The 26,115-nt window shown below is 39.5% G+C and overlaps 1 protein-coding gene across 14 annotated transcripts in view; it reads right to left on the bottom strand.

The window, feature by feature from the left end:
• Positions 1-9,478: 9,478 nt before the first annotated feature.
• The window catches only part of LOC110217232 (adenylate cyclase type 10-like), a 44,016-nt gene continuing 27,379 nt past the window's right edge, over positions 9,479-26,115 (bottom strand). For 12 of the 14 annotated variants that reach the window (XM_020999487.2, XM_020999484.2, XM_020999481.2 and 9 more), the window contains 17 exons: positions 24,546-24,817; positions 23,780-23,916; positions 22,780-22,902; positions 22,303-22,575; positions 20,271-20,606; positions 18,861-18,909; positions 17,055-17,274; positions 16,464-16,589; positions 15,205-15,377; positions 14,508-14,700; positions 13,059-13,263; positions 12,870-12,966; positions 12,271-12,389; positions 11,878-11,995; positions 10,912-11,107; positions 10,280-10,499; positions 9,479-9,755 (listed from right to left, as the gene is read on the bottom strand). In XM_020999487.2, coding sequence (XP_020855146.1) covers positions 9,637-9,755; positions 10,280-10,499; positions 10,912-11,107; positions 11,878-11,995; positions 12,271-12,389; positions 12,870-12,966; positions 13,059-13,263; positions 14,508-14,700; positions 15,205-15,377; positions 16,464-16,589; positions 17,055-17,274; positions 18,861-18,909; positions 20,271-20,606; positions 22,303-22,575; positions 22,780-22,902; positions 23,780-23,916; positions 24,546-24,817 — 2,976 coding nt within the window. In that variant the 3' untranslated portion in view covers positions 9,479-9,636. The remainder of the gene's footprint in view (positions 9,756-10,279; positions 10,500-10,911; positions 11,108-11,877; positions 11,996-12,270; positions 12,390-12,869; positions 12,967-13,058; positions 13,264-14,507; positions 14,701-15,204; positions 15,378-16,463; positions 16,590-17,054; positions 17,275-18,860; positions 18,910-20,270; positions 20,607-22,302; positions 22,576-22,779; positions 22,903-23,779; positions 23,917-24,545; positions 24,818-26,115) is intronic. The other 2 variants (XM_020999479.2, XM_020999478.2) reach the window with 2 other exon arrangements.

A 26,115-nucleotide genomic window follows, 5' to 3' on the forward strand; every position in this document is an offset into this window, starting at 1 on the left:
ACTGTGGTTGTTCATTATTTTGAACGGAGATCTCAAGTGTTTCAAAGTTGTTTATCTCTATAATATTGTTGCTTTTGCTTTCCAGAGTGGCTGGACCAGTTCAAAGATCCAAGAGTGCATTAATATACCTGTTTTCCCACAGCCTCCCTAGCACTGGTCATTTTCCTTTTTTGTCACTTCTGCCATTCTGATGGGTGTGAGGTGGCACTTTAGAGTTGTTCTAATTTGTATTTCTCTATTAGTGATTTTGAATGTTTTTTTTTCACCTATTAATAACTGGGCAGATAGGCATTATCATGGATAGAATTCTGGGCCTGGAGTCAGGAAGACTGATCTGCCTAAGTTTGAATTTGGCCTCAGATGTTAGTAGCTGTGTGACCCTGGGCAAATCACTTAACCCTGTTTGCCTCAGTTTCCTCATCTGTAAAATGAGCTGGAGAGGGAAATGGCAAACCACTCCAGTATCTTGGCCAAATGGGGTCACAAAGACTCAGACGTTGACTGAAAAATGTCTAAACATTTAATAGTTTGGATTTCTTCTTCTGAAAACTTCCTATTCATATCTTTTGATCATTTATCAATTTGGGGAATAGAGCCATTCTCTAATAAATACATAGTCAAAGAATAAGAACAAGCACTTCTCAAGGAAAAAATGTTATCAATAACCACAGAGTGGTCAACCTTTCCAATAATTAGAGAAATGCAAATTAAGCCAACTCTGCAGTAACATTTTATATCCATCAAAATGGCAATGATAGTAAAAGATTTTAAAATTTAATGCGGTATACCGTGGCCCAAGTAGCATCAGGTTCTGCGCCAAGTCTTGGGAGAAGTCCTCAGAATCACTCTTTATTTTACCCTCATTTAGAATTCCTTCTGGGAAATCTCAAATTTAGGCAAAACAAATTCCCTTCCCTAATCTTTCCAAAGGCCTATATAGTACTTTGAGGTTTCCAAGTTCCTTTGGAAGGAATTGCTAGCTAAGCAATCTTTAACATTCCAGTGAGAACATCTTTCAACCTAGAAATTCAGGCATGCATCTGACCTTTTATACTACGGCATAGATTCCCTCCAAAAGGAAAATGCATTTGGGGTTACTAGAGAGATAATGTCACTGGATCTACAATGTCTGAATGTCACAGTAATAGTAAAGGGCAAAGTCCAGATTTTTGTTTTCCCACATGTTAGTTCTGTCTTGACCCAATTTCAAAGGGGAAAGGGGGGGACATATGCATCCTCCTATTTTCTCTCCTTGAATCCAGTACTACCCAGGAATCCTTGCCTTCTTTAGAAGGCTGAATTCTAGGATCTTTTTATTTCTCCAAGAGAACAGTGATACTCAGGAATTCATCTTTTTTTCTCTAGAAGCAAACCTCTATGCTGACATTGCCTAGAAAAATGTCCTCTTTCTAGAAGACTGGTTTCCAGGGTTGTCTTTTCAGGCAACTCCCTCTTCCTCTATACAGGAGACTGGGGTTCAGGAATATCTACCACTTAGATCACGTGGTTCTCTCCATTGCTGCCATGCTGTTGAGAGCATTTATGCTTTTGCTACTGACTCTCCAGAGCTGAATCCGCACACCAGAGTGCAAGAGTTGCGGTCTAGGAACTCTCAAGCCACATGAGAACAATTTCTGTCCTTTGCCCTAAAGCAGCCATTTATAACCCCCCAACACCACTATTTCTACCCATAGCACCAGGTCTACTCTTAGATCTACTTGTTGGTCTGTTCTCTGAAAACAGAAAAGGCAAAAATGGCAAAGCCACCAAAATGCTAAATCTGAAATGAAAGCTCTCTTCTATAGACTAGGAAAAGGAGGTTGTTTCTCCCACATTGGTCCTTCAGGCAATCATCTGAGCCAGCCAGTTCAACTGCAACTGATTCATAATGAATTCAAAATGAATCAACAGGATCATCCATACCTTTCACAGGGAGAAATAAGCAAAGTCCAAAACAAATCCTCATCATTCTCTAAGTTAATCAAAGTTGGGAATTCCCCTGATCAATAACCTATGATTTCCTGGTTATGGGAAATCAGGGACACTATTATTTTGATGTCGAATTTGTGAATTAGTTCTTTCTTTGAAGAAAGAAACACAGAATTATATAATAAGAGTTGTAAAAACGTTCATTTCCTTGGAACTGGTGATAGCAATACTAAGATTATACTCTGAGGTTATTAATGGGAAAAAAAACAATCCATCTGTGCAAAAATATTCCTAGCAGATCCAATATAATTACAATAAAGCTGGAAACAGATTCAGGAGGGTTTGACGACTCAGGAATAACTGAAAAAATTTTAATAAATGTGCTACAAGAAATAAACATGAATACTACAAAGAAATATGGTAAGAAGTGATGAAGAGTGAAAAAAGCACATTAAAAAACCCAAAATTCTTATGTACAAAAAGGAAGTTCAGAAAGGGTCACAGAAACAAATAGCAGTTGTGTGCTACTATCTTACCAAAGTTAATCTATACATTAAAAATCTGTAAAAAAAAAAAAAAACCTCACATATGATCAGTTCATTTTTGCTTTTATTATTTTTATATATGAATACTTGTATCAAACATTTATATGTATATATTCACTTATATGTATGTACTACATGTGTATGTATATATGTTTTTTTGTGTATATGTGTATCCTGTTACAGAACAGGAAGAGATAGGAAGGCTTGAAAATAGTTCATGTGGAAAAGACCTAGGAAAGAGACTATGGCAACATAACTCATTTTTTAAAAATTAGACACTAAGAGGAAGATGGATTTATACCAAGAATTAAGGGTTAGTTCAATTTTAAGAAAGCTATAACCATAATAGACTATATTAGTAAGAAAAATAATTAAAATTAAATGGAGATGGCAATAGATTCAGGAAAAAAGCTTTTTGACAAAATACAATGTCCATTTATGTTAAAAACATTGAAAAAGAAATAGGAACATTAAACAAGAATAAATGGATCTTTCTTTAATGTGGCAAATAGTATCTATCTAAACCCCAAAATGAGCATTATCTAGAATGGAGAAATATTAGAGGCCTTTCTGATAAGATTGGAGATAAAGCAAGGATATACATTGCCACCACTTATTTTGTATAGTTCTAGAAATGCTAGCTATTGCAGTAAGTCAAGTAAAATAATTTGAGGTAATAAGTATAGTCAAAGAAGATATAAATTTATCACTTTTCAGACATAATGATAGTTTACTTGGAGAATCCTAGAGATGAACAACTAAAAAAATTGATATAACTTCAATAAAGCATCAAGGTATAAAATAAACTTGTCAAAATAATCAGCTTTTCTGCATATTATTGACAAAGCAAAGGCAGAAGAGATGCAAAAATAAATCACATTCAAAATAACTACATAAGATAACTTTTCTCTCAACTTTCCTCTCTTCTGAATTTTACCATTATTGTTCAGGACACTTCCCAGTCACATGTGTCATCCTGAATTTCTCACTCTCTTACTCCCCATACATAATCAGTCCTATCATTTTTACCTTTGTCATAAAAGCACCATCAACACTCTTATTACCTGGCATAGGTCCTCATTACCTTATACTTGATTATAATATCCTGCTGCTTGGTCTGTCTGCCACAAATCTCTCCCCATTCTAGTCTATCCTCTACTCAGCTATCAGTGTTCCTCTTACGAGTACAAGTCTCTGTCTATATAACTGCTTTTCATTAATTCCCATGACTCCCTATTACCTCCAAGAGCAAATATAAAATCCTGTTTGACCTTTAAAGCCCTTCATACCTTTCCAATCTTCTCATACAGTATTCACCCTGTTAAGGACTGTTAAAGGGGTCCCCTGAACTTGTCTTTTTTGAGTTGCCCTATTTTCCAGAACCACTGGACCCAGAGCATGCAGGAGACCCTGAATGTGTCAAGGATGAAGATTCCCCTAGCTGACATAATTTGTTGTACCCCAAGCTGGACCCCTGCATGTCCTTGGGAGGCAAGATAGCCACCAGTCATGTCTTCATAGTCCAGCAGTCCCCAAGGGACAAGAATGTGGTTTTTGCCATCACTTTGCTCCTCCCTGTGGGGAGTGGTCGTGTCTCTTCCCCCACCTTTGCTGCACCATTTCCCCTCCCATGTCTTACCCCTTCCTGGTATCCCCTCCTCCTTGTCCTGCTGTTATAAACTTTTGTAAGGACTGTGAACCCATTGGGTTCCACCTCATGTTCATTTCTCCTGTAATAAAGCTGGTTTTCACATAAGTCCTGTGACATTGTGATTACCTGTTGACAACCCCCATGCAGTCTGTGATCCAGTGACACTGGCTTCTCTGCTGTGCCTCGCGTAAGACACTCCATTTCCCAACTTTAGGCATTTTCACTGGCTGTCTCCCATGCCTGGCATTTTCTTCCTCATCACTTTCACCTCCTGGCTTCCTTCAAGTCTCAGCTGCAGTCCCACTTTTATAAACTTTTTTCAGTCCTCTTTAATCTTAGTGCTTTCCCTTGGAGATTTTTTTCCAACTTGTCCCATATAAAGGTGCCCCAAAAGTGTGAGAGCAGTTTTGAGCTATTAAAGTTTAAGACTTAATTCTTATTCACCAAAACTTGAATGAAGGGTAGAATGAGAATCATACAAATCTACACCACCTTTTAAGCTTTCTTTTCAGAGAACTATTTTCCCTTCACAATTTAGACTCAAAGGGTATGGTTTCCAGCTCCAATCTGACCTTGGACGACATGCAGGAGAATCCATTCTTCTGGTACTTCCTCCTCCTCCTCAACACTATTCACTGAAGACAGTCCTTGGGATGTTAGAAGTTACCAAAGGTTCTGCAGTTAAGTGGTTAAAGCTTAAAACTGTACTAAGACTTTTGGGACCCTGTGTATATCTTGTTTGTACATAGCCATTCACATGCTGTCTGCCCCATGAGACTGTGTGAGTTGTTTATATTTGACCTTTCTTCATATTTCCAGTGCTTATTTTCACAGTGCCTGGCATACATCAGGCACTTAACAAATGCTTGTTCATTAACTTGTTAACTAAGAAAGTACCCCAAAGAAGTCAAAGACACTGGAAAGAGGCCTATTAAGTATAAAAGTGTTTATAGTAACACTTACTGTTGTAGCAAAGAACTGGAAACAAAGTGGGTACCTACCAATTAGGGAATGGTTGAACAAATGTTGGTATATGAATGCAATGACATATGAAATGAAGACTATTACAGATTCAAAGAAACCTGGGAAAATGCACTGAGAGTGAACAGAATCAGAACTTATATGACCACAATCATGTAAAGGAAAACAACTTTGAAAGACTTCAAAATGCTGATCGATATTCAGTTCATTAACCATTTCTTTAGAAGAATGATGAAGGAATACACTTTCCACCTACTGGCAGAGAGGTGGTAGACTGGAGCTGAAGAAAGAGAAATACATGGGGCGGAGCCAAGATGGCAGAGTAAAAGCAGTGACTTGCTTGAGCTCTCCCCCAAACCCCTCCAAATACCTATTAAAAATGGCTCTAAACAAATTCCAAAGCAGCAGAACCCACAAAAAGACAGAGTGAAACAAATTTCCAGCCCAAGACAACCTGGATGGTTGATCTGAAAGGCATATTGCACCAGGCAAGGAGGCGAGCGCAGTGCAGCGTGGGTGCCCAGGCCTCAGCAAACCTAGAGCAGGCCTCAGAGGACTGAATCTCGGGCAGCTGTGGCAGTTTCCAGACTTTTCAACCCAGAAACACCAAAGACAACCCAGAAGGTCAGTGGGAAAAGTCTGTTTCTGTGGTGGCAAGAGAGGAGTGCAGAGTCTCAGATCCAGTTCCCAAAAGTGTGGCCCCTGGGGTGGCAGCTGCCTCCTAAGCTTCCGGCCCACAGACTGAGGGGGAATCGAGTTGCTGATCAGAGGGGATTGCAGGGATCTCTCTGCTGGTACAGGATCGCTTGCTTTGCCCATGCTTGGATCTGGGTCACAGTTCTGGGTGGTGGTCCTGGGGTGAGGAGGAACACTGGTGAGGTGGAGCTTACGGTGGCTGTGACGAGGATATCTCCTCAGAGTTCCAAGACATGGTCATTCATAGAGCAGAGCACAGGACAGGAAAGGAGTAAACACCTCACCCTTGATCATAGCACCTTGGAAGAACAAAAATTTATAGGTCCCTAGCAGTATCTCTGAAAACAGCTGCACAAAACCCCTGAAGCTCAGGACAGTACATTCTCCACACTGGAAAGAGACTGCTACCTTAACAAAGAGTTCATAACTCAAGTAATTGGCCAGGATCATGAGCAAGCAGCACAAAAAGAGTCAGACCATATTATCTTACTTTGGTGACAAAGAAGATCAGAATGTACAACCAGAAGAAGACAATGAAGCCAAAGCTCCTACATCCAAAGCCTCCAAGAAAATTATGAATTGGTCCCAGGCCATGGAAGAGCTCAAAAAGGATTTTGAGAAGCAAGTAAGAGAAGTAGAGGAAAAACTGAGAGTGATGCTAAAGGAGACCCAAAAAAATATTGAAGAAAATAACACCTTCAAAAATAACCTAGGAGGCAGCTAGGTGGCGCAGTGGATAGAGCACTGGACCTGAAGTCAGGAGGACCTGAGTTCAAATCCGACTTCAGACACATAACATTTACTAGCTGTGTGACCCTGGGCAAATCACTTAACCCCATTGCCTAGCGCACCACCCCCCCAAAAAAATTGCCTAACCCAAAAGGCAAAAGAGGTCCAAAAAGCCAATGAGGAGAAGAATGCCCTAAAAAGCAAAACTGGCTAAATGGAAAAGGAAGTCCAAAATCTTACTGAAGAAAATACTTTCTTAAAAATTAGAATGGAGAAATTAGAAGCTAGTGACAATTTGAGAAATAAAGGCACTGTAACACTAATCCAAAAGAATGAAAAAATAGAAGAGAATGTGAAATATCTCATTGGAAAAACAACTGACCTGGAAAATAGATCCAGGAGACAGAACTTAAAAATTATTAGACTATCTGAAAGCCATGATGAAAAAAAGAGACTAGACATCATCTTTCAAGAAATTATCAAGGAAAACTGCCCTGATATTCTAGAACCAAAGGGGCAAAACAGAAATGAGAAGAATCCACCAATCACCTCCTGAAAGAGATCCCCAAAGGAAAACTCCTAAGAATACTGTAGCCAAATTCCAGAGTTCCCAGGTCAGGGAGAAAATATTACAAGCAGCCAGAAAGAAATAATTCAAATATTGTGGAAACACAATCAGGATAACACAAGATTTAGCAGCTTCTACATTAAGGGACTGCAGGGCATGGAATGTAATATTCCAAAGGGCAAAGGAGATAGGACCACAACCAAGAATCACCTGCCCAGAAAAAGTGAGTACAATCCTTCAGGGTAAAAAAATGGTCATTCAATGAAATAGAGGCCTTTCAAGCATTCCTGAGGAAAAGACCAGAGCTGAATAGAAAATTTGACTTTCAAATACAAGATTCAAGTGAAACATGGAAGAGGTAAACAGGAAAGAGGAATCATAAGAGACTTATTAAGGTTGAACTGTTTACATTCGTTCATGAAAAGATGATATTTGTAACTCACGAGTCCTTTGTCAGTATTAGGGTAGTGAGAGGGGAAAAAAAATTATATGTATGTATACATAGGTAAGAGGGCACAGGGTGAGTTAAAGATGGAGGAGTGGTATCTGGAAAATAAAATTAAGGGGTGAGAGAGGATTATACTGGGAAAAGGAGAAAGGGAGAAGTAGAATGGGGTAAATTATCTCACATGAAACAGATAATAAAAGGCTTTTACAGTGGAAGGGAAATGGCCGGATGGTGAGAGGGAATGAGTGAATCTTATTCTCATAGGATCTGGCTTAAGGAGGGAATAACATACACAGTGGGGTATGGAAATCTATCTTACCCTACAGGAAAATAAGGGGGGAAGGGGACAAGAGAGCAGGGAGTTGATAGAGGGGAGAGCAGACTGGAGGAGGGGATAATCAAAAGCAAACACTTCTTAGGAAGGACAGGGTCAAAAGAGAGAATAGAATAAATGGGTAGGATAGGATGAAGGGAAATATACTTAGTTTTTCACAACATGACTACTAAGGAAGTGTTTTGCATGACTACACATCTATAACCTGTATCAAGATGCTTGCCTTCTCAATGAGGGTGGGTGGTAAGGGAGGAAGGGAGAAAATTTGTAACCCAAAGTTTTAAAAACATATGTTAAAACAAAAAAAATTTTAAAAAAAGAAAGAGAAATACATATAGAGACACAAACTACATGTTTTTTGTCTTTGTTTTTCTTGACTATACTTATTAACTAAAAGAGATAGCTTCTATGTGGGAAAAGGAGGAACTGCAGGCAGTGATAACGATAAAAAGCCAAGAAAAAGTAATGAGTATCAGTGAAGCATTTAAAAATACATAGAAGCAGGAGGAAGTTTAGAAGGGAAAGCTGACAAAAAGTTTTGTTACTATCACGTCAAATTTAATATATACTTTGAAAAACTAAGTTCACCATTCCATATATAATTTCTTGTTTTGGACATCTGTAGTGTAAAATATTCATGTGCGCTAAAATTTTTTTTAAAAATCTAAAACAAGAAAAGTAAATGATTTGGGGAGTTCAGTTATCTGCAAATTTAGTAAGAATTGGTAGTACAATATAGCTACCAAAAGAACTCCTTTGACTGTAAGCTGCATTAAAAAACTGTGTTAAGACTGGAAACTGACTACAATATTCTACCCTAATCAGATCACATAGCACTATATCCAGTTCTGACCACTACATTTAAAAAAATTACATCGTCAAAGTGGAGCACTTCAACATGAGAGCAAATAGGATGGTGAGGTGACAAACTATGCTACTGTATTACAGAAATGGGGTTATCCTGAAGAAGTAAGACTTGACTTAGGCCTATTCCAAAGGGGAAAACTAGTCATATAGTGGAATTTAGAGGGAAGCATATTTCTGTTCAATGAACTACGTTATAATGTATTGTCCAAAACTAGAAATAGGATGCTTTGGGAGGTAATCTTTATCTTTAGAGGTCTTTGAGCAGGTTGGATGGCTACCTATGACAGTGGTTATCGTTGTTTCAGTCGTGTCCTACTCTTCGTGACCCCATTTGGGGTTTTCTTGGCAAAGATAGTGGAGCGGTTTGCCATTTCCTTCTCCAGCTCATTTTACAGATGAGAAAACTGAGTAAACAAGATTAAGTGACCTGCCCAGGTGACACAGCTAGTAAATGTCTGAGGCTGGATTTGTACTCAGGTCCTCCTGACTCCAAGACCCGCACTCCATCCTCTGAGCCACCTAGTTTGTGGGTTCTAGACAGTTATTATTTGGGTAGGAGTTAGACTTGATGAACCCACAGGTATCCTCTACCTCTAAGTTTCTATGATTTCATGCGAATTTGAGATTTTAAAGGGTGTTGTTAGTCTGGCTCAAAATCAGCCAAGCAAAGCTCTAGCTTCCTGTTCAGTTACACTGATGTCTATCAGGAGCTAAGGGAACTAACGCTTCATCTTGGAAACAGGTTTTTATTAAAATTTTACAAACACATAGGAGTGACTGGGAAATGTAATATATACACTATACAATAAGAACCGCAGGGCAGTGTTTGAAAGAACAGAATCCAGTTCACTTTCTTGTGTCATCTATAACAATATGGATACTATCATTTCACAGAGATGTATGCTTTAAAATACATTCTTGCACTTCCTGCCCATCCTTGTTTAACACATATTCTGGAGTTCTTGGCTTATTCTTCTTTTCCTGGGCACCATCCACTTTGCCAAATTCTGAAAGGAGGCACACAAAGAATATCAAGATCATTTGGCAAATGTAAAACTCAGAGCCCTGGGAGAGCGAAAAGTGGTGTTAATATTCTCTAATAAAGAAGACACAAAAACATGAAGAGAATAGAAATGTTTGACCCTTTTCTTCTTTCTTGAGTCCACACCTCTCAATTTAGCATCCTGGAGACTAAAAAGCCATCCCCTAGAACTTCACTGCTCCTTGTCACTCAACAAACAGCAAGTCTCCATTTTCCCTATGACTAAACACAAACTATAACATAGAAATTTTGCTAATCCCAAGAATTTCCTAATTCTTAAAACTAATGCTTGAGGTAGACTATGGGTCTTTTGCTGTCAAAAGTAAAAGAGACACCTGTCTTCCTGGACTGTGTTCAGGTATATTGGATAAACATAATGCTTTTTGGAGGAAAAAGCAATTTTGTGCCTATCCTCAGCTCATAGTTTTCTACATAACTAAGACTGTTTGACATTTCCACCAGAAAGGGATTCCAGAAATTGGTGCTCACCAAGGAGGCTTAAACTCCGTTGGCTAGGAATACTCATGTCCATCCAGGCTTCTTTCACCTGGGTAGTGGTCAGGCAGGTGTTGTTTAGTCTGAAGACAGTGGCCAGGGGCACTGCTCCTGTCCCTTCATGCCCTGACAGACTGACTGATGCCTTAAGGTTGTGGACCCATGAGTGATACACAGGGCTGGTGGAGCAGCGAGAGAAGAACTCCTTGAAGTACTACAAGAAAAAGAATTGGGTAATTATTTCAAGACCAGGCATCCCCTTTCTTGCTCCCAACATTTACTTAATATGCTCAAATACAGGGTATGGTGCTAGAGGTGGCAGGGCAGCTCATCAAGCTAGATTTTGGACATGGAGGAGTTAGAATGGGACTGGAGCTTGAGGGACAGGGATATGGGAAGCTTGGTCAGAGACTCCCTTGGGGAGGAGGAGTATGAGGTGTTGAGGCTTTAGAGAGGAAAAAAGGATAAGAATAAGAACAGGAACTACTCAGGTATTCAGGAACAAGAACACCTACTGGAGAAGCAGAAGAGCAAGAGGAGGATGAATACAGAACCAGTGAGCAGAAAAGGATGGATGTCATTTGGTGGGAAGAAAGAATGAGACGTGAACAGTAGGAAGTGGGTACCTTGAGTGTTTGAATACGAGTCTTTGGGATGTGCTTAGATGCATCTTCTGTGATTTTTTGTAATGCCATCACCTGGCACTCTAAAAACCGGACAAAACCATGGGTACCAAATAGGGAGGCATTCGTCCTGTCCACTAGCCGGCGGGCTTTAGAGAAGCTATGCTCAAACTGGTCCCACTGACGGTGCCGGGCAAACCTAGGGAGAGAATGCTAATATTAGCTTTTCCTATGCCTTCCTCCATAGCTCTCAGATGAAACACTGAACCTGTCCTGACTCCTCGAAGATATCTTTTGGCCACCAAGTCGCTTACTCATATTTTCCTGGCACAACCCAAACTGTTGGAGCTGAAGAGACTGGCAGAAACTTTTCATACATGGAAAGCTTAAAATACAAGGAGGGACGGGGTGGGGTGACTAGGACATTCATTTCCCCCTTTCGCATTCCCAACCCTAAATTTTAGTTACTAACATCACCTACTATACCACTACTGCTTTCTCTGTCCTACTCTCATGCTAATGGCATGTTAAATGCGTGAGAACCCTTCTGGTGAATATTCACAAAATCAATTGTTTTCTTGAGTTTTGGAAGCCCCCAAAGGATAGTCCTTCACACCACAGCACATAGGAGAAGACCTTCTCTTTATTCAATGGGCTAGGGCAGGGGTGGGGAAACTGCAGCCTTGAGGCCCCATGTGGCCCTTTAGGTCCTCAGGTGTGGCTTTTTGACTGAACCCAAACTTCACAGAACAAATCCTCTTAATAAAAGAATTTGTTCTGTAAAATTTGGACTCAGTCAAAATGCCGTACTCAAGGACCTAGAAGGCCACATGTGCTCTGGAGGCTGTAGGTTCTCCACCTCTGGGCTAGGGGCAGTCCTGTCTAGAGGCTTGGGATGACTGACTCTCTTTAGGAGTTCCTTCTATCTCCCAGTCCAGCTCTGATTGCGGTTCCGTTGCCCCATACTACCACATTGCCAGGGAAGAATGGACACCCAACATGACATTGCTCCGAGAAGACAGGATACAGCTGTGCTCATACTGTTGAATGAATCGTAGGCACTCACCAAAGGGCCGACAAAGCAACCCTGTGGAGAGAGAGAAGGAATTTAAGCCCTCTGAAGTGGATGATGTGGAAGGCAGTGGGAAAAAGAATCATGAACATTTAGGGAAATGGTATGTATTACTGAAGAACAATGTGTTTTTAAAAAAAGACTCTTACACTTTTAAGTCTTAAGAGTCCAGAAAGATGTTTATTAAGCTTGAGAAGAAGGTCTAGGACCTTCCTCATGTTTTATATCCAGAGCCTAGTCAGAAGCCTGATGCCTCCCATGTTTAGCACAGACCCCAGGATGACACTCACCTTCACCATAGAGCAATAAGTCTAAGCAGGAAGAATAGAAGCAAGCTAAGCCAAGGATACTGTCACTCTGAGAAATGAGCTCCCATTGACTTTCCAGCACATGGACACACAGGCCATACCTGTTGAAGACACAGATATTGGAACCACTTGGGGCATGGGAACAGGGTAGGACGGGGGCAGATGTCAAACTAGAAGGACATCTGAACATTCCTCAGAAATCAAATATTCTACTCCTCTATTCAGGGATATGTGAATCCAATGTCAGATACTATGGTTCCCATTCCGCACCCCACAAAAAAAAGTTTTAAAGTAAAACCTTAATGCCAAATCACTACATTTTCAGAGGCTTTGCAATTTCCTATCTTCTCTAAGAAAAAACAAAATACAATACAACCAAAAAAACCATGTAACTTACTCACAAACAGCCTGTGCTGAGTGACCTGGGGCAGCTCTGACTGTGTCTCACTCTACATAAGCTCCTAGAGTGGCTAGGAAACTGCATCTCCTCACAGCTACCTTTTATAGGTCAGGAATTACTTCTTAGGGAGAACCTACCCTCCTTAGATAATTAATACAATAATGTGAAATAGTCTTAATACTTGTTTTTCAGAAATGCGGATTTGAAGAGAACTGAGAGGACCAGATATTCCAGGGCTGGTTTTCTAAGTTGTTTGCACATTGCATGAGCTTGATAACCTGCAGAGGATTAGAAAACACAGAATGAAGCCTAATTCTGTCTGACCCTTGATCCTCTAAGATCCCTTCAAAACGATCCCCAGCATCAATACCCAGGTGGATGGACAGGTCAAGATGGCCAAGGCAAAGCTTGCTATAGGCCAGAGCCTGCAAGAGCTGAGCTGTGAGCAGCAGGCCCTCTCTGGAAACAGTGCACTGGGTACTCCTCTGGATGGCGAGCAGTTCATAGCACTGCCACTCCTCCTTGTAGCCCATCCTCTGGGAGAACTGGGAGAAGTCCACATAGGCTGAGATAATCTGAGGATAACAAATGAAGGGGTAAAGTGCTCTTACCCTCAGAACACCAGTCTCCTTGCTTGCAGAAGCCTTCATGATGTGGCAGAAATTACGTTGGATTTAGAGCAAGGAGACCTCATTTAAAGCCCATTTCCAACAATTAGCTGTGTAACCACAGACAAGTCACTTAACCTTTATGAGTCTCAGTTTCCTCATATGCAACAAAGTCATACTAATACTTGTTCTGCTTATCTCACAGGAGTATTGTGAGTAAAGCAACATTATATAAATGTGAATTATTATAGTGAAAAGAACACTGAAATTCGGAGATAGAAAGCCTGAGTTTGAATTCCACCTCACCTTTACTAGCTAGGTGATTATGGGGAAGTGATTTCAGTTTCTTCATTTGTGAAACTGGTACCTCAGAGGAATGTTGTGAGGAAACAGCAAAAGCAGTGCCCTTTCGCTTGCCTGGAATTCAAGGCATCTCTACCACCCTGCCCTTCATCACTCCAACTGCATCTGTCTATGATTTCTCAAGTTATCACTCCAGCCAAGCAATTCTGCCTTCCACCCCATTCACAATTTGCTCCTCACTTCCACGTCTTTAAACAGGCCATTTTCCTCAATTACTCTTCACTGATCCCTGATGTTTTGCATCAAAATTTGTCAAATCTTACCTTCTCTAATGAGACTGTGCTGTTTAAACTCACCTGACTCACTACCCTTTTACCCTTCATAAAAGCTTCAGCACTCAGAACACTGCATTGCAACAAAAACTGAATGAATTAAACAGAGCACTGCTCCATTACAGTCTGAACTTGATTACTATTATTTGTGTTATTTTTTAATTGTTTTTTCCTGTTATGTCCTATAATGCTAAAGAGATGAAGAAGTTACTCTCAGCACTCCCACTCCCTTCAGTCTATATACAGATTATTTCCCCAAGGCATTGCCTGGCTCCTTGAAATCACTAAGTTTCTAGCTTACCCAGCTGATCCTAGAAGAGACTACCCCTGACCATTCCTAGGTGCCACATACTTCTATGAACTTAAAAGAAAAAAAGGGCAAATTTACTGTATCACTTTTTTGTTGCTGTCTGGGTTTAAGCAGAAGCCCAACATGATTGGCTATACTAAAGTGAGCTGAGGACATCAGAGAGATATGCAGAAACCAGGAGCCTTCAGGGAATCATCTCACCTGGGACCTCCCTCTCTAGCTTCTCAATTCAATAAGGCTAGGTAAAGGGTGAAGGAGGAACCCACCTGAGTTTGGTTCACAAACTCTTCAGCTGAGTTCATCTGCATGAGGGCAGCAAGCCGGGAAAACCTGCGGCTGCTGGCTGTGGTTTCTAAGCTGTAGAGCCGCCAAAGCAAGGAGAGGCAGCGCACTCGCTGCTGCAGGACTGCCAACTTTTTCTCACTGTTGTGGGGTGGGGGTGGGGGTGGTTGGCACACCCTCCACCAGACGAAATGTAAGTCTACTCAGCAAGTGAAGATCTCCAGAATCAACAAACCTGGAAGAGACCCAGGCTTCCCACTGCTCCCAACCCTCCACTCAATTTTAAATTAACCCTCCTGACAAGCAGAGTATTCAAAGAGAAGGCTTTTTTAAAAGGCACAATCTTTGAATTGCCATTATTTTGGTTAAATGTATTTTTCACCCACACTCGGGTCTAGATGCTCATTACTTATGGAGTTACAATTTAACAATATCCTTTACCCCCAAAACTCAGTGTACATATCTGAAGATGGTATAACTCCATACTCTGAGGGAAAATGAGTTTTTATTTTATTACAACAGTGAACTAGTTGGAGGAGAAAGGAGCATAATCATTTGGGTGAGCAGGTTCAAAGCTGGCACCTTTCCAATCCTAGAAATGTTCAAAGCCCTGAACTGGATTAGCTGGAAATGCCTCATGGCTCCAGAGGTAATTAGTGATATTGGGCCCCAGTATCTCACTTGGTATTGCGATTTAGAGGGGCCTGCCTCTGGGAGGTGGAATGCCGGTACTTTTCAAGGAAGGACTGGAAGATCATCCCAAGCCAAGTTCGGGGAAAGTTCCTTTTCAGCAGTTGGAGAGCTTGCCTAGCCAGCTTCTTGGCCAAAGTGATCTGTCCCATGTTGAAACACACCTGGAAAACAGAAGACACAATAAGGGCACGGAAAGAATATAGCACATGAAGTCTGGGTTCAGTGAATTACGATGAATTTTTTTTTTAACTGGGCCTATGATTAAGGCCAATGGAAAGCTGGAGGTGAGATCTGGGACAAGAGCCACATTCATGACCAGGCTCCAAGTGTATCTATAAGCAAGGGGGGCACAGAGCAACTTTCTGAGAAACAGAAAGCCAACAAAATGCTCTATATTCTCCTCTCCTAGCATTGAGCAATAGGGTACAAGATTGAGGTCTAAACTAGAATACACTATCCAGGGCCAAGACAAGTGGTCATTTAGATGGTGACTGGATGAAAAATAGTTTGTGTGCCTCCAGGATACCTGGAAGAGATCTGGAGTCATCATCAAATTCTGTACTCACCTTTCTAGTGGTTGTCACTTCCAGAGATAACGACAAAGAGGATGTACATGAAGGAAATGGTGGGGGTAGGAGAGAACTGAGGGGGCAATGTTGGTGGACGAAACAACTCAAAACTGGGCAAGGTTATTTTAGGTTGTCTCAAAGACAGATGCTCCATAAGGTCACCCAAATCTCCTAAGAAAGCTGCAAAGTTAATTGGACTACAGAATAATCAGGGGAAGACTACATAATAACTGTCTGAAAATAGACATAATCATGCTCTCAAGGCCTCTTTATTCTTCACAGTAATTGAAGGGAACAGGACCACAAATAACCCAACAATAGTGGACCATTCAAATTTCCCATTAGTTCTCAAACACACTGCATATATCAGATTTACTTATCCTCATTAGGTTTTATAAGGCTAACCTAAAAATAAATTTGTGTTCCCCAGCTGACAAGTGGAAGAATGTAACCTAGAAATGGACTGAGTGGCTGCAAAACGTCATATTGGAACTAACACACAATAATAACACAATAGTGCTGTATAACTATGAGCTGACAATATATAAGAATTAAAGGAAAGATGCTTCAGAGGTTGATACACCTAGTGACAGTTCCTAACACAAGGAGGCTTCATAGAAATAATAAGAATTTCTCAGAGAACAATCAAAACCTCAGAGAATTCTCCTCGACTCTCACCTCTGCCCGAAGACTGCAAAAAGTAGCTTCCTCAAATTGACTGATCTTCAGCTTAGGTTTCTTTAAGAATGAGAATGCTGAGGACTGTCCCAGCAGGCTGGTTGCTTTCTTCAAGTAAAAAAATGCCTTCAAGTCAGGAAGATGAGATCAGGACAAGAGAATAAAATTGGGATTATTAGGTTCATGGTTAAAGTAAAATATGGTAAATGTTAAAAATTAGAATTAAAATTAAAACTAGGCTTGGTTTAGGGTTAAAAGAGTAGAGTCTTTGGCCTATATGCCACACATTTATTCTATCAAGTCCTAAAGGAAGAGCTAACTTTTGGGATAGCCATACTTAATATGTTACACTCCCTCCTACTAATTATTCACTAGCTTCTCTAATTTTCTATTTGTTCCTAAGTCCTTCTCCACCTTCTCTCTCTCTCTTACTTTCATCTTTTTCTATTCATCTCCCACTTGGCAGTTTAAAAAACAAAAATAAATTTCATTCAAATCTCCCAAAGCTAAGGGACATAAAATGAGAGACATTTAGGAGGAGGAAGGAACATAGGAACACTTAGTAGGAAGAAAGCGGCAGAATTTTCTCACCATATAATTGTCCGCCATGTACAAAGAAGCAGCTGCAGCCTCTAGCAAGTAGTAGAAAGCACTGGCACTATCTTCAATTATTATACAATGTTGTGTCAGAGGCGAAAGAACTAATTCCAGGATGGCCCCACACTGACAAGGCTCCACATTCAGTACTTCCTTCTTATTGCTGGCCTGGGCTTTCATTCTGTTCACATGATCCAGAAACTCCTGTTCTGTTCTATTTGGAGTGAAGATAAAGAACTGAGAAAGGCAACTTTCATTAATTCAATAAACAATTATTAAATGCCTGCTGCATACAGAGAACCATTCTAGGCACTGGGAATACATAGTTCACATAAGACAAATTGAATTATAGAATCCTGAAATGGTAGAGATGAAATGACCTCAAAAATCATCTAGCCCTGTCTTCTCTCATTTGACAGATGAGAAACTTAATTGAATAGAAGTGGAGCGACTTACCTGAGATCACACAGCAAGTTAGTGGAAAAGTGAAAACTAGAACAAAGGTCTCCTGATCCCTAGTCCAGTGCTTTTTCCAGTAAGCAACCTTGGCTTTCTCATCACCATGACTTATTCACTACCTTGACTTCCTATTTCAAGGGGTGTAATGCGACCAGGTTCTAAGCCCAACTTTTTCATAAGGTATTTCTCTATTAACCCAATGCATCATCCAAACTACTAACACTACCTCTGCCTTTTACTATGATGCACTTCTATAATTTGGCAATCATCTAATTCTTTTAATTGCCTGTCTTCTCTTTCACTGATATTGAGGGACAGTGATCGGGTACATTATTTAGTATCAATTAGCTAATATTCTTTAAGGCCCTATTCTATGTATAATGTACCGTGTATTGGGAAATTAAAAAAAAATAAAGAAAGAAAAAATCTTGCCCTAAAGGAACTTAATGTATTTGGAAAGGTAAGATGTGTACATGTGTGTGTGTGAAGAGCTACATAATAATATATTAGATGTCATAAGGGTACACATGACTAGTTGCCAAATGAATAGTGAGAGATCTACCATGGTCTGGGGAGACTTCTGAGAAGACACATGAATTGAGGTGGGTATTGAATGACTTGTAGAATTTGGGTCATTGGACAGGATGGAGGAAGGCATTCCAGACAGTGACACTGTATGAGCAAAAGCAGACATAAGAATGGGCACCCCTTATGCATAAAGATAATACTGAACACCACCAACCTGACTGGACCTAGTGCATTTTGGGTAGTAGTCAAATAAAAGGTTGGACAGTTAAGCTAGGAACAGATTATAGAGAACTTTGAAAGCTAGGCAAAGGAATTTAGATCGGATGAGGTGTATGATACAGAAACATCTGGCTAATTCTTGGAAAATACAAATTCTTTTTAAAATCAGCATGGGCCAAACATAATTGGAAAAGCAAATATATGTCATCAAAAATGCATTTCAAATCCAATTTACTTACAGAACATTTTAAGGTTACAAAGCATTCTCCCCAAAATAACCTTGTAAAGCACAGAATGCACGTATTATTCTCTCCTATAGCATAGACCAGGAAATGGGCTGAAAATGAAGTTGAGTTGCCAAAGGTGATAAGGTCAGTGTCAGAGCTGGGATTAAAACTCAGGTCTCCTGCCGCCAAGTCTAGTGCTCTCAGTTTATATTTAGCTATTTGTAAATTATTTTTTGGATTACCCAGTCCTATGTATTATCCAGGCTGATGACCTCCTCCCTTAGGACAGACTACCAGAATCTGATGCCCGCCCACTACTTTAAAATTTTCCTCATTAATTTTATTAAACTCCATCACTCTGGTCTACCTGAGACGATCTTGATTCCTGAAACTTTTCTTATCGAACTGAAAATTCTCTGCAGAGAAAAAAATAGAATATAGTTCACTCTCAATTACCTGTAGCAATATTTGAGTTCCCCTAGACATTCAAGCATGTCTAAACTGTCTTTCCCATTATAAACTGAAGCACAAATAAATGCTAATACTACCATAAGCAATACAAAATTAGGAAAGTAAATATAAAAAGAAGCAAACAAAAAAAAGTTGTGCTAATATGTGTATACACACACACATATATATATATATATATATATATATATATACACACACACACACACACACACATACATACATATGCATGTGTATGAAAAGCTTTACTTTACATATTGGTTTTAGATTATCCACTCTATGTCTGCCTTATAGTATGCAGTAATTAAGAGCTGTCCAGATTACATCTGTAACCAGACCTGAATAGCTATTTGACTCTCAGCGCTCAAGACATGAGACAAAGGAAATTATCAGAGGAACAACAGAGCTTAGGTTTCCAAAAGCCATTATGACCGATAACATCTATGGCTTTTGTCTATTTAGCCTTGACTGAGTCTCACCCCTTGGTATTAATGATATAAGTGCAACTGCTTCTTCACAAATCAAAACAGGGAAGTCTGAAAATGACACCCACAGAAGAGATATTATCTGATTATGCGAAGGTAATGTGGTTGGGGAGAAAATCCCTATCTACTCTTAGCCTCAACAGGAAGGGTGGAAGAATAGTGCAATTTACTTGAAGTAGATCAGTAGGGATTCAAGTTAAATAAGAGAATAAACCTTTTGATAATGAAGAAAGTTCCTATCATTGAGTGGGATAGATGATGTAGGCCACTGAATCCCCTCCCCAAAGATCTCCAAAGGACGGCATTCCATGTCTGGCCTTGAGGAGAGCCTATACTTCCTAAGGAAGGGCAGGGATAAGATGACCTCAGGAAGATCCAGCTAATATAGACAATTTGTGATTCTATGTGAAAAACTGTCCGATCTAAAACAGAAATGAAGAGGTGGCTTTGCAGTCAGTACCCATAACAGAAGTCAGAAGACTAGATTAGTGTCAGAGAAATGGAGCCTGCCAAGAAAAAAAAAGATGATAGAACCTTTTTGTGATACCAAGCCAGAAAGCAGTGTTTCCAAGCATGGCCACTGGTCTCCTCTCATTTTAACTCTTTACTCATCCCACAATTCATTCTATAATTCCTCCTCTATCATATCCATTGTTTACCTCTAAAGGAAAAAAATGGTTTCTCTCACTTGTACTTCCTTTCCATCCTTTTTCTCTTCCTTCATTATTTGATTATAGTCTTTTGAAAAAGAAGAGCACAAATATGACCATAAGGTGTCAGGGAGACGTTACCATTATGTGTCCTCTCTGTCACCCCATGATTACCTTGAGTAGAGGGCTTCTGCAACTTGGTCAGAATCCCTTCTCTGAGCTGAGAGCTGCTATTTTGAGCCCTGCAAAACCAGGATGTTGCAAAGGAGTTTTGGACAGGACCAATGGCAAAACGGTGGAAGGGGACAAAATCCCCTCCACTGCAACTCTCACATCGGCAGGCCCAATCCTGGAGGAATCTTGCACATTCAAGGTGCAAAGTTGCTTGCTTCTCCTTGGGCCACAGCTCCCATGCTGCTTCTCGAAGTAGAGGTACTCCAAATTGTAGTACTGCTAATGGAGAAGAGGAAAGCTCCTCTTGCATTCTGAGAGCAGTAGTTGGACTTACATCTGCAACAGAAAAGGATCAAAGTAATACTCTTTAAAACACCTGTTCTTTACACTATAGAAAGCTCTCTATTAAACATATGGAAGCTTATGTAGGATCTTAGGATTTAGAGCTGGAAGGAAAAAGAAACTTATAAATCACTGAGTCCAGACATTTCATTTTCCGGATGAGGAATCTGAGGTTAAATGCATTGCCCAAGGATATATAGGTTGTAAACAGCAGAACTTGGATTTAAACCCCATTTTTTGACTCCAATTCACTGGATTTGAATTCCTACTCATTTTTTTTTAAAGAGCAACTTAAATGTATCCTCCTTGAAATCTTCAATGATCCTGATCAACAACAACCTTCCTTCCTCTAACATCTCAAAGCACTTTGTGTTACACCTCTCTATGAATAACTTCTATTTTATTACCTGGGTATGTATTTCTTCCTCTTACTTGAATGTAAACTCCATGAGGACAGGTACCTTCTCTTATTTTACTTTGTAGCTCCTCTACCTAAGCCTAGCTGTGTTTTGTACATTATGTGCACTTTATGAATATTTGACTAATGAATGCAGAACAGCAGAAGCAAGGTCAATGCAAAGCAACATACAATCCAAAAGCATTTTTTTTCACTTTGAAATAAAAGCTCCCTGACAACTTCCGGTTTTGAAGAGCACAAAATACCAATTAGGCTCACAGAGATGATTCTTGCTGAGCTTCCAACCCTCTGCCCAATTCAGTGTTTTGTCCATTAAAATACTGTCCTCTTTATTCACAGCAAACATTGTTTTCAAATTCTGATTGACATTATCACTACTCTCAAAGTGATGCTGCCCATTCCTATCAAAAGGGAGGGAACAGGAAAAAAGTAGACAGAAAGAACACATTATAAACTCCAGAGAGCTCCTTAGGAAGAGGGGTTATGTGGTAGAAAAGTGTACTAGGCCTGACAGTGAGAAACCTGGCAAGAATGCATATGAGTTGTGTGACCTTGAGTAGGTCACTTATCTCCACAAACCACAGTGTCTTCACATCACTACTTGCTCACAAGTATGAGGAACATGCTTTGTAAAACAAAGGGCTATATACATGTGAGGTGATATTATTTGACTTTCTAAATCATTATACATATCCATATGAGTACCAATATTTTACATTCTAGTAGGAGGAAAATGACATATACACAGATAGTGTAATACAAAATAATTCTTAAATGTTCCACAGAGGAACCAACAAAATGTTAGAAGACATTAAAGAAAGGCTGCTGTTGACAGGGATCACTGAACCATTCCTGAAGGACACATAGGAGGACACATTACTGGCTAGTAATTCAACAGGCAAAAAGGGGCAGTAAGGGCATTCCAGGAATGGGACTCATCAGGAACAACTTAAATCTGATTAAATACTAGTTCGACTTATAAAGCACACCACATTTAATATGCTTAATCAGTTTTTTAAAAATATGACATTAGCTAAACAATACTGTGAAAGGTAACATGTAGGGTGGGCCTATGAATGGTTTTTTTGCCTGCATTCATGTCTCTTTAATTTTTTTTCTGTCTTCCCTTTGAACACCTTTATAGACTTGTATCTCCTTCTTTAATATTTCCACTCAATGCCCAGTACAAGGCTTTGCCCTCCCAAGTCAATATAGGAGCCCTCATTTGAAACTGTTTCCAAGACTGAGAATCAAGCAGTAGCCTTTACTCACCTAACTTCCACTTCTGCTTTTCTGCTTGGACTATCAGTGGGATTAAACATGGAGTCAGAGCTGACCCAGGTGCAGTCTCTTGGCTTTTGCTGACCAGGCAAAGCACTCGTAACTCCATAAGAGACCTTAACACTTGTTCCATCTTCTTCTTGGTCCATCCAGGCAGGAGACGCTGCAGAAGGTCTGTGGGAAACATACGTCCAATGATGGCTGCACACTTGACCAACATTTGTTGTGCAGGGGTTAGCCCATCCAGTTGGATTACTGCTATTTCTATGGAAAAAGATATCAATAAGAATATACTTAGCCAATTTCATTTGTTATTTCTCTTAAGTGAGATTCCTCTTTCAGCTCAGTGAAGATAAAAAAGAAAGTGAAGATAAAAGATTTCAAATGACTTACCTTTGGTTACACAGAAAGCCAATGATGGACAAAGACATCTGAAATCACTATACTTAGAGTCTACAGAGGACTCACCTTTTAACAAAGGTGGAAGAAAGAGGGTATCCAGATTCACATCCTCCCTGACAGTACAGATGTAAAGCTCCTCTTCAGAGCTGGTGGGGGAAACCTTATACATTGCTGATTTGGTGGCATTGGCTACGGAGAGAGAGAAGTTGGCCTATGGAATATTACTGCTCAATAATTTGGATTTCAAATCAAAAGATACAGGAGTTGTTTAAAAGAAAAAAGGGATTAAGACAGAGTGAATCTAAGTTAAAATTAACTAGCTTCACTTTCCCTGTCTGTTCTTATCTGCTAATAATAACAAAACTATATCTTTGCCAAACATAATGACTTTTTATGGTTCCTCCTGCTAGTTCCTTATTCTTTTGCCTCCAAACCTTTGGTTGTCATTCAATCATACATACACACACACAAATATATATAAACACATGCATAAAACATACACACGTGATATATAATACACATGTATACCATATATATGTATTACCTGTGTGTATATATATTTATAGGCTGTTCCACATATATGTATGTGTGTATCACACTCACACACACACACACACACACACACACACACACACACACACGAATCTCCTTCTTTCTGTTCACCTTACTACATCCCTTCCTTTCTTTACATCATAGTTCTAAGTATTCCTGGGTTTATTCAACTCAAACTCTGAACTTGCAAAATCTAAGTCACCTTTTATGTCAGTGCCTTGCTTTAACTATGTACTGCCAATATTTTTGTTGATTCTATAACACTGCACCCACTGTTGTCTGGCCAAACTAAGTCATTGGTATTAGGCGTTGCCATCAACTTAATTTAAAAATTCATTGACTAAGGGCACCATTAAGAGGCCTGGGAAGAAACAGCGTATTATTCTACTAAATAAACTCTAGTTATCAGGAAGAAAAAGCATCTGCCCCATAAGGCAGGAGTGATGAAATGGTCTACTACTGGGAAAGCGATTCAGCAGGTTAGGAAGAACCTGTAGGAGGTAATTAAGCTTACTGGTAAGCATCTCCCATTTGCTGTCCTCCTCCTCCTCCTTCTGTAGGACATGAAAGAGCAGCACCTCCCAGGAAAGAAGACTCTGGCGCAGGACCTCACAATAGAGGGGTACCCCAAAGCTCCTTTGAAGAAAGTAGCTGCAAAGAGAGAAATGTTGTAAGAGGCTGACTAAAGACCATGCGAAGGGGACTTAAGGTTAGTTCACAGTTAAATGCTAATCTTACTTTGTTAGAGTCACATCTATATAATCAGCACTGACAAAGAAAAGCAACTGCAAAGATGATATAAAATAGTAAATAATTTATAAGAAATAATTTCTTTTTAGCTCTGAAGGGCTATATAAACGTTAAGCAATTTTATGAGATGACTGATTTTCCTAATTTTGTCTTACATTATTAATGAAGTAGTAATCCCTAAGAAGGGGTCCTGGGGACAGGGCAGAAGCTGGCCTAGCTACAGGCAGCTCACAAAGTGATCCCACACACTTATCAAAAGTTGATTTCATTCATATATATATATATATATATATTATATATATACACACACACACACACACGTATGTATATATGTATGTATGTATGTGTATATGTGTGTATGCATATATATATATATACATAAAAGCTTTTCTATAGATAGCCTATGGTGGTTTCCTTGTGGTCCAGGTACTATTTGTCATTAAGCCCACTACCATTAACAGTACCCTTCCCATTCCTTGTGTAAAGGAGACCTGGACCTGCTCCCTTATATTATGGTCTTGGTCACTCACATCTGCAGCTCTCGGGGGATGCTCACCACTCCCAGATCCTGACACACCATTTCCAACAGTAAGGAAGGTACCAGTATTGGTACAGACACGTAGGCAGCTTGGGGGCTTTGTACGAAATTCTGTGCCAAATTACACAGGGCAGATGTGGAAGACAGGGCCATCACCATGACAACAGGAACACTGGAGAGCAATGTCACCAAAAACTCCCAAGAGGCTATGTCTATGTACTGGGCCTCATCAATGAGGAAAATCAGTGATTCTTCCTTCACTGCCTTAAAACAAAAGCAAAGAAAGAACAAAGATTTCTAAATTAGACACAAAAACTCCAAATGTCCAAGCCTACTGGGAATTTCATACTATTAACTTATTTGAAAACTAGTATTTTTAAAGTTGGGAAAGTCAATATATTCATTTATCCATCACCAATGGGGCTTAAGGTCAGTTCAGCACAGGGCAGGACTCTAGAAATGTATTCTATGTCCAGCTAATATTTAACTTCACATTTTTTTACAAAACCTGTGACTTAATTGGTTGCAGGAGCTCCTGGTGAGCACATCAGCAATTGCTCTGCAAATTACAGTCTTAGAGAACAGTCTGGCAAAACTGAGCACTGAAAAGTTAAATAGGCCCAGATTTACAAAGCCAGTACATGACAACAGCAGCACTTGAAACCAGATCTTCCTGACTCTAAAGTCAGTTTTCTACTTCTCCCAGCTGCTTTTACATATGGCTCCCATATTTACTTGCTAAAGAAATTTTTAGAACAGAAAATACTCTAAATGAATATGAAATAAGTTATTTTGAGTTGCAAATTAACTAAAATGTAAAAAATATGTCTAAGACATCTGAAAAATCTGGAAAGATGTTGTCTATTAAGACAGCACAAATGTTTTGAAAACATTTCTTGATCTATCAAAAACTTAGTTTGTTCCAAGGCAGAGTCCCATATATATCTGCTGCATGGGTAATCACATCCAGTGGGCATGCAAAAAAAGGAGGTCTTTTTGCAAATAGAAAACTTGGCATATAAACTATCTAACAACTCTCAATTTTCTGCAATAATGGAAGTGAAACACAAATGTGTGGGATAAATCAAAATAGCAGGTAACACCAAAACAACTTTTTTTGTCTCTGGGTTTTTGTACTCATACTTTTAATACACAGGAATTTGAATTAAAAAAAACTGGAAAGAAATGCTCTGATTTGCTGAACCTTTTATGGAATTCAATTTAAATATTAATTTTCTATTAGCACTCAGACCAAAGTTGTTTAAAAAGCAAATTAAACTGAACAATCTAGGGAACTAATACAAACTGGAAAACATGTAGAAAGCCAATCTCCAACTTTTACAGAGTTTTGCTGATGTCTTTTTCTTTAGAGTTATTTCCTGACATACTGTGAAACCGTGCATCACCAACAGTCTTCACCTTTCAAACAAGTTGCATTGTTAAAATGTTTGGAACTGGGAATACTGTCCCCCACTGATACAATGTTAAAAATGATTATTTTGTTCCCATTCTAATCCACAAGATATTTAACTCATATTAAACATATGCAATGAAATGAGCTT

This window comes from Phascolarctos cinereus, unplaced genomic scaffold (assembly GCF_003287225.1).
Source record: "Phascolarctos cinereus isolate Bilbo 61053 unplaced genomic scaffold, phaCin_HiC Scaffold_5;HRSCAF=322, whole genome shotgun sequence".
NCBI classification, from domain to species: domain Eukaryota; kingdom Metazoa; phylum Chordata; class Mammalia; order Diprotodontia; family Phascolarctidae; genus Phascolarctos; species Phascolarctos cinereus.